The sequence below is a fragment of the Grammomys surdaster genome, unplaced genomic scaffold, assembly GCF_004785775.1.
Source record: "Grammomys surdaster isolate TR1022 unplaced genomic scaffold, NIH_TR_1.0 97, whole genome shotgun sequence".
Lineage (NCBI taxonomy): Eukaryota > Metazoa > Chordata > Mammalia > Rodentia > Muridae > Grammomys > Grammomys surdaster.
The window spans coordinates 2,463,970-2,473,189 of record NW_021604576.1 but is presented as its reverse complement, the minus strand read 5'-3'; the positions used below and the strand labels follow the sequence as shown (position 1 = coordinate 2,473,189).

General features: G+C 39.0%; 1 protein-coding gene across 1 annotated transcript in view; it reads right to left on the bottom strand.

The window, feature by feature from the left end:
* CUNH8orf88 (chromosome unknown C8orf88 homolog) overlaps positions 1-8,133 on the bottom strand; it is an 18,971-nt gene extending 10,838 nt beyond the window's left edge. Inside the window, exons 1-3 of the mRNA XM_028780832.1 lie at positions 8,041-8,133; positions 5,937-6,010; positions 2,617-2,692 (exon numbers count right to left, since the gene is read on the bottom strand). Coding sequence (XP_028636665.1) covers positions 2,617-2,692; positions 5,937-6,010; positions 8,041-8,119 — 229 coding nt within the window. The 5' untranslated portion in view covers positions 8,120-8,133. The remainder of the gene's footprint in view (positions 1-2,616; positions 2,693-5,936; positions 6,011-8,040) is intronic.
* Positions 8,134-9,220: the final 1,087 nt, after the last annotated feature.

Here is a 9,220-nt window from a genome sequence, read left to right as displayed (position 1 = left end):
AGGGAGGGAGGGAGGGAGGGATGGAGGGAGGGAGGGAGGAAGAGAAATGCACAATCATACCCCACATTGGAAGGTCCTAAGTTTTTATACTGAGAGAATTCACCTTTTGTTCCTACAGCCTTGTCTTTTCTAGTTGTTCATGTGAACTGAGAATAGCTCAAATTTTGTGTCTACCTTATTAAAGTGTTTATGTTTGAGAGCTCACCTTCAACTGAAATTGTCTACCTAGCCAGACTATCAAGTGTGAAAGTGAAATAAAGCTATTTTCAAACAGATACACTCAAAAGAGTCATATATTCAAAACCCTTCTTCTTAAATCTTCTGAAGAATGTACTGGGCAAAGAGGTGTGAAATCAAAAGGTGACAATGTGACCATCAAGGGAAAACTTGAGTGATATCACAGAAAAGAGACAACTGTGGAACTTCTGAGCTTTTCCATTCATTGGAATGTCAAATAGAACATGGGCAGAAGCAGCTCTGTAATCCCATGAAAAGTGTAGTCTGTTTGATAGACATTCTGAGGACTAGAGATAGCAGCTAGAACAAACACATGATGTTTCTCTTTTTCTTTCTTTTTTAGTTTTTTGAGACTAGGTTCTCTGTGTAGTCCCTAGCTATCATGGACTCACTCTGTAGACTAGACTAGCTTAGAATTCACAGAGATATGCCTGCCTTTGCCTCCCCAGTGCTGGGATTAAAGGCATGGACCACCACAGGTCAGCTACAAACACATGGTATTTCAAGGGGGTAATATTCCTCCCAAATGATCTATAGATTAAATGCCATCACTACCAAGATTTTAACAGCCTCTATTACACCAATGTAAAATCTGATCCAAAAAGAACTCAGAATTTCAATGAACCCCAGACAGTATAAACTATCTTGAAAAACAACAGTGTTAGAGGGTTTGTACTTCCAAATATCAAAACTTACTACAAAGCTGCAGTACTCAGAGTAGGACACCAGCATACGGTAAAAATACAGGATACAAGGTTAGAATTGAGAGTTCACAGATAAACATTAACACCCAAGGTATCTTGTGGGACTGTGAAAGGATAGCTTGGTTTCTGGTGGAGCACTGGCTAGAGATGGCCGGAGACCCAACAGATATCCCTGCAAGGGACAGCATACATTTCACCACACTCCCAGACTCCAGGCTCCTGACATGTGGCTGAAGACCTCCATTGATCAGTGCCTTTCAGTCATGTAGGGCAAAGCCCCTACCAGCCCCTCCACAAGTAGAGGGCATAACAGAGCCTCAAGAGATCTCCATATTAATGAGATACCTAAAGGCCAGAGGGTGTAGCCAATTAAGCACTCCTTCCCAGACCCTCCTCCTTGCAAATGGGTATTTAACCAAAGGCCCTCCTTGGAGGTACAGGGTACAGCTTCATCCACTTTCCGCCATGACAATAAACCTTTTAAAACCATGGACTTCCTCCTGTCTTTGACACCCTGCTGTGGGGAACCTTGGAGAAGGCCTTTGACTACCAAGCAGCTGCTTAATCTCCCGCTAGAAGACTTCTTTATGTTCCAGACATGGTGCCCTGCCAACTCAAGCAAGCTAAGCTGGCCCAGCCAAGCAAGTGCCGTGTAACCAAGAGTCTCTTACCCCAAAGGGTGCTGCCAGAGCTTCTCCCTCTCGTCCCTCTTGGCTGCGGGCCAGTCCAGCCCATATGTCCTCACATCTCAGTTCTTCTGCAGCTCCCAGCGGCTTCTGGGAGCCCAAGGACAGAGAGCACCAGTCTCCCAGTCAGCCGCTTCGGCCCAAGAGACCCGTACTCAGGAGCTCTGCCTCTGCAGGACTTCAGGCTGAGACCTCTCCACCCCCAGCATCCACTCGGCACCTCATGGAGTGAACTCAAGTCAAATTCCCATGCTTCTGTCTCCCTGAGCCTTGACAGACACTCGGAAACCACAACAGAGCCCAACAGGACCCACGCCCATGCTGAGCTACAGCCCCGCAGTACCTAATTCCAAATAAAGGTTCCAATGCCATTCAATGAGGAAAAAGTGTTTTTAATACTAAATAGCTATATGAAAAAAGAACAAAGCTGGACTTTAATCTCACACTATATCTATAAATAAACCAAAAACAGATCAAAAGCCCAAAAGTTATAAAAGTATCAAATTCTAAAAGAAACAGGGACAAATATTTATAAAAGGCAGCACTCATTTTTTTACATCTAATCCTAAAATACAACGAAATAGAATCACACAAGTGATTATTGAATTAAATGCTAAGCACTGAAAATAAAAAGAGAAAACATGTTCCAGCACAGGGAAAACACCAGAAAATCAGTTATCTGGTACCTGACAGGGGTTAGCATTCAAAATGAAGGGATAGAGGGGTTGGGGGAGAACACACACACACACATTAAATCAATAAAAAGACCACCACAATAAACTTTGATAAAATGTATAAATAACCTTCCATCTCATTAGAACCTTTGTTATTCTAGTATCTCTTTTGTAATACAAAGACCAACATAATTATTAATACCAAGAAATTAACCTAAAATATAATACAAGTCTTATCTGGGCAAATAGCAAAGAGAATTAATCTTACACGAATACTAAGGATCTCTACAGTTAGGAATTTTGGCAAAAGTGTACCTTTTTTAACTGGAGACTGGTGTTGCTGTTGCTCATTAAGACCTTGAGAAAAGGCTTGCATTCCATTCGTCTTACACTGTTGAGTACGAAAACATAGTTTTAAACTGGGTTTGAAATGTTTTTATAATATTTTCTTTTTACTACCCAGGGGTATTTATCTAAGGCCTAAAATATCAAGGCATACTTGAAGCTGACTAATAAGCCATCATGATAAGCTTGCTTTTTAACATGAACAACAGAAAGCTGGTATCCTCCTGCACACTGACAGCCCCAGCACTCAGGTGGCAGAGGGGCAAGGGTTGTGAGTTCAAAGTCAGCCTGGGCTACAGAGGGAAACAGAGTTCCAAGTCAAGCTCAGCTCACATCTCCCTATGAGTGGCTACACAGGGGAGCCCAGAGCTTCCCTAAACAATATAGTTATTGCCACTCTCGTTGGTTATCCAGCATAAGTAGACTGTATGATGACACAAACATCAAGCTGGAACTAAACTACAAACTTCCTCCCCATTGGCTAGCTTTTTTGTGCCAAAAGATAGTTAACAGACTACTGTGGAACTAATCATCAGTGGTCTTACCCACTGATAAAACCCTGTGTGCTAGATAATAGTGACCTGCCAGTCAAGACGCACCCAGTAGTGAAATCGTGGCATGCATATTACACAGCTAACTAAGCACATTTTCATTTTAGGACTACTTCACAGAAGAGAGGACACACCTGCTATTATAAACCTGCCCAAAAGCCCATGGCCTGTGAAACATGTGCTCTACGGGAATAATTTACTACTGTTGCTTTGGACATATATGGACATGTCTAACTACTTTCTAAGTATTTATGTCTTCACCCCTTAGAGCGCTGCTCTCATCCTTGGTTACAGAAGTATTCCTCTCATCCTTGGGCTCGCCCAGTTACAAACACTGCATGCTATATAATACGACTTGCCAATCAAGATATGATCATTAGTGAAACAGTGGCATGACTGGTATGCAGCTAACTAAGCACATTCTGATAGGATGGGGAGTAGTTAACTCAGAGATTCATAACTGGACAAAATCAATGTTGACTTCCCAGCCCTAACTGGAACACCAGGGTTTTCCCCACACCTCAAGATTTGGGGAATATCCTCAAAGAGGAGGTGAAAAAGACAAGAGACTGTGACTGGAAGGAGTGTTATGAAATGCTTTCTTCCAGATATGGTGTGGCCATTGGACACATGAACACACACAAGTTATGGTTATCTGCACAAGACCTACACAAGACTGAGCCCTTCAACATTCTAGAAGGGCTGGCAAAGGGGTCCTAGGCAGGAAGGGGACTATTGGCAACCTAAGAGGAAGTTCGTTTCCTTTGGAGGCGTAGGCACTGGTAAGGGGTCCACAATCCAGTAAGCATCCCCATGCCTCACATACGCAAGCAACACTAACTAAACTCAGTGGACTGTAAAACACACACATACTGTCCACAAGTATGAATGTAAAAAGTATGTTTCTTGCATCTAAAATTTGAGTAAATGATCATTAACTGTGAAACAGCTACCTCAAAGCAAAGCCTAACATCAAACTCAAAGGTAAAGTTATACTTTGTCATGCTTACTCTTGTTAAAATAACCATCATCTAAAATGTTTCATACATGTAAATAGTATACCTAATAAAGTTTTTCTAAGTGATTCTATGTTATGTTATTTAATTGTTATAATCATACAAAGGTAACCATGGTCACGATGCTTATAGTCAAAATAAAGAGCAGATGAGGTTAGTGACTAAGGCAAAATGTCAGATCAGATATACTGAGAATAGTTTTTGGAGCTTGGTGCTCCGATGTAGCTATGAAGGCTGTGCACCTAAAGGAGTACCATTCACCATAGTGATGTTGACTTTTAACAAACACAAACAAAATATAACAAAGCCATTATTTTTTTCCTATCATATCTTTGGCTGTTTTCTAATTCTTACAAAGATTCTAAGTCTGTTGGCCATACCCTGATGAACACATCCCCTTAAGGAGCACAGGATACACATGACACAAGAGCACTGCAGTTTGAATTGAAAATACAAAGAAAAACATAACATCTTTTGAAACTCAAAAATTCCCAAATATGAAACACCTCTGTCACAGACAATATTTCTGTGAAAATATTTCTGTGTATGTAAGGACAATAATCAAAACCCAAAATACATTTCAAAGGCACGTAAGTTGGTAAGAAGGCATCATAAGGAAAAATGGGAACTGATAGGAACTGGCAGTACACACACACACACGTATAAAACTACATGGGTCAAATTCAACACATAAGAAGATACCCCAGTTCTCATGCAGAGAATAACAATCAAAAGCAACATAGGAGGTCATTTATAAACACTTAGCAAGAAAAAAGTTATGTCTGATAACAAGATAAGGACTTTGCTCAGGTAACAGAGCTCCAAGCAGTCCATAGATAGCTCACCTCAGCTGATAAGCTGAAGAGAGAGCACTGTTTAACACAGTAGTTCTCTTACTGTATATTTGTTGTTGGTGGTTGTTGTTGTTATCACAAAGAACCTTTCACACTCAAAAGAGTGAAATGCAATGGAGAGTCATTATAACAGTCATATAAAACTCAAACATCAGTCTAGCAAAAGAAAATACACCAAAAAGCTGTGTTCATGGAAGCTGAAGTATTTTTCTCCATCAGCTCCCACTGAGCTGCTCTATTGTTAAATAGTTGCCTAGCAGTCTAATTATATTAATATTTGTCTACCCACAGCTTGTTTCTGGGACTATCTTCATGAGAATAGCTACTATGTTACTAGGAAAAAAGTCACCAGGGAAGGGCCACCAGCTAGAAAGAAACTTGCACTAAGGACCACACTTCATGTATTTAATTTTTAAACATAAACATTAATGTGAAAAAACTAAAAAAGCAGTCAAAATAATTTTGTGATAGGAAAAATTTTAAACATATTAATGAAAGAAAAGTAACAACCAGAACAGTTAGCTCTAAGAAGGGCAGGAAGAAAAGGAAATTTATTTTAGGAAGATACACAAGGGTTTTGAGCTGTCGGGTTTTTGTTTTTAAAATTTTTTAAACAAATATAGGAAAATATTTACATTTTAAAATGCTATGTAGAAGTATGTGGGTGACATGTAATCCTTAATATATGTATGAAATATAGCAACATGTTCTAAAGTAGAATACACTGAACATAAGGTTTTGCATTCAACCACCTAGCAAGTCATTTTACAGTTTGTATTGTGTATGTACCCCCCCACCTCCCTGGGTAAGCATGCACTGTGCCACTGAGCTGCTTTTTGGCCCTATCTGTTATAATATCTAAGACTTACTCTGCCAACTCCACTTTGTAAGCACTGAGTGTTACATGGATATTCATTCTGAAAGTTGAAAGGGAACACTGGTCCTGTTAGGAAAAGGAAAAATTATTTTAAAATTCACACATACAATAAATGATATACCACAGTCTAAAAAGCATCTGTGTTTGTGACATCTTTGACAACGTTTCAAAATTTTATGATGGTTCATTATTCGATACGTATTCATTCAATGTTCTGACATCTAGTTTATTAGGAGACAGGTAATAAAGCCTAATAAAGTCTAAACCCCAGGCTTACACGTGATGATTATCACATAATTTCATACACAGTAAACTATACTCTCTTACTGTTGAGCTTTAGAGAGATCCCTGAGGTGCCAGGGATTTGGTTGAGGGTACCAGGAAGTCTTCACAAAGCAAGTAAGTATTTAATCTGCATTTGAGGAGAAGGAATATTCTTCTGGGGACCTGAACTGTGCAAAGTATAGAGATGTGCTGAGAAAGCCCCAAATTGATTTATATACGTTTAGCTTTCTATCTACCAAGCCTCAAACTCACTGTTAGTATCTTAAATGTATTATATTTCTGTTAGAGATCAGGGTACCCTGTGGTCCTTCCCATTCACTGACATCACAGCCTTGGAGGGAAGGGGTCAGTGAGAATCTACAAAACAGAGATGGGGAGACTGCAGACAGAAGCTGGTCACGGAAAGGAACACATCCCCATGGCTTCCTATCATTAAATCTGTGATAAACTGAAGATCTGACTCTCAACAGTTTCAAGTACACAGAAGATAACTCGGCATCTGCACATGGGATCCAAACCTGTGGTCCAGGATGATCCATTAAATTCCTTGTCAGTGCTAAGGCACAAACAATGATCTTGAGAGGGAGCGTGATTAAGTGCAGACGATTTTCCTTGTAGGAACCAAGGTTGGGAGCAGACTGGTTGCATGCCTACATTTTCTGCTACATTTTTATAGAAATAAAAGGAGCATGCTTTTCCTTTATTAACCAGTCCATTAAGTCAGATTAGACTGAAGAAATTTTAAGGTGGTTTTTATGTGTACCATGTAATTTAGACCATACAAGTCACCCTAGCAGTAAGGAGTCCAAATATATATATTTCAAGGCTGTGTCCAAAGCACAGTATTGTGAACAGAAAGAAAAGTATTTGAGATTGGGAGGGGTAGTGGAGGGAATAAACCCAGTACCTCACATATGTCAGGCAAGCAATCAGAGGTATATCTCTAGCCAGTTTGTATTTTTAATTTTTTATTAAATTTATCCATTTTATTCAGTGTACGTGTGCATGTATGTGTGTGTGTACGTACATGTACACATATATATATAAGTCAGAGCACAGCTTGCAGGAGTCACTTCTCTCTTTCCACCATGTTGGTCCCAAGGACCAAAGTTGGGTCTTCAGGCTTGGTGGCAAGTGCCTTTACCCACTGTGACATCTTGCTAGTTCCTTTACTTTTATATTGAGACAAGTTATCACTAAGTTGCCCAATAAGACTTGAATTGTCTCTGTGGCACAAATCAACCTTGACTGTGCAATCTTCTCGCCTTAACTTTTTGAGCAGCTGGATTACAGGCCTGAGCCATGGGGCCGGGCTTACTTTTCCATCATTATTGTTATTTAGACTTCTGTAATTAGATACTTGCTCAAGCACACCTATAACTCCTGCTGGCATAACATGTATAACACAATAGCTTCAGGCACTGTTTGTTGCTAAGACTGTTGTTTCCTGTGTTTTACAAAACTAATTCTACTATGCATTGACAATAATTAGAGGTAAAAATAATTTATATGGCAGGGTGTTTCTCTGACCAGAGACCAGTTAACTATACAATGAGACATCTTTAAAAAACAAAAAACAAAACAAAAAACCATCTACTTTCAGTATGGACTTATTCTCCTGATCGGTAAGATGTAGGACCAGTAGATACCAATAACCTCTATCTTTACATAGCATTTGTAAACTCTTCCAACAGAAGAGATCATTAATTTTTAATACTCCTTTTAAAGTCCACCTCAAATAATTACTTTATAAATGACTAGTTAGCTGTTAACAAATTAATACTTAAAGAATTAAACGGTCCATTACTCACCTGGAGGAGAAGAGAGATGACGAACAGGTCTTGCTGGTTGAAGCGGTTTGCCAATCAATTTTTTTGTTTCCATTGTCATAAAGACCTTGAGGTTCCATACTTTAATGGGGAAAAACACATTTTTATCTTTTAGACAAAATAATTAAGAGTATTTATACCCTTTATGTATATGCAAATAACCACAATACTTGTTTCAAAATATTTAAGTGGAAATGGACATGAAACCCATTTAAAATATTCAACAACCAGACTTCTATATTGGTTTCACCATAGTTATATAACCCAGTTTTTAAAGATATTTTCTCTTTCAATTTATGTAATTCAATCCTTTTGTGTTGTTTCCTGCCTGTTTTCTGCCTCTTCTAGCTACTTTATTTGATTCCCTCTTCTGTTTTTCAATGATAAATTTAAAAATGATTAAATTTAGCTTTAGTCCTATCTAAACTCTTTGATGTGCATGTCTACAGCTTCCCACAGACACATGATGATGTAATGTATACCTTTAGCCTTTACGTCCTAAACTCCAGTCCTACTTTCCTCATTGTCTCCTGCTATTCCAATTTTTACATTATCATTGGGACATCAACTAAACATCCCCAAAATGAATTTTAAGTGCTGTGGTATCAAAAATCTTCTTCCTGGATTTCTTAACGTCATTCCCGACTCCCTTGAATCCTTCTTTATTAAGTACACCTTCAGTGTGATGGTGTAATTCACTCTGATTCCTATCCATTTGTCTGCTAAAAAATATCTCACATATTTTCATCAATCTTCCACAATTCCCTGACCGTCTTCTAAACAGATGCAAATGCTCCCCACATGTGACCTTGGGACACCAGGTCCACACAGTATTACATTCAGAGGACACTGTAGAGTACTATAACTGCTTTGCTTCCATTCTAGACAAAAGTGAAAGACAGGTTTTTCTTAATGAATAAACATTTCTTCACCTGCTATCTCTTACAAAATAGAAAACATGGATAAAACAAGCCATTCCTTGAGCAAGCAAATAAATATGGCCATCTTTTGAACTGTGGTCAATTTATCTACACTTAAGCTTTAAAAATGTGAGCGCATGACTAGTGGTCCAGGCCTGAAGGCATGTAACCACTACTCCTTAGATGATGAAGCAGGGGAATTGGAAGGCCAGCCTAAGCAACTTATTAGCAAGATCCTGTCT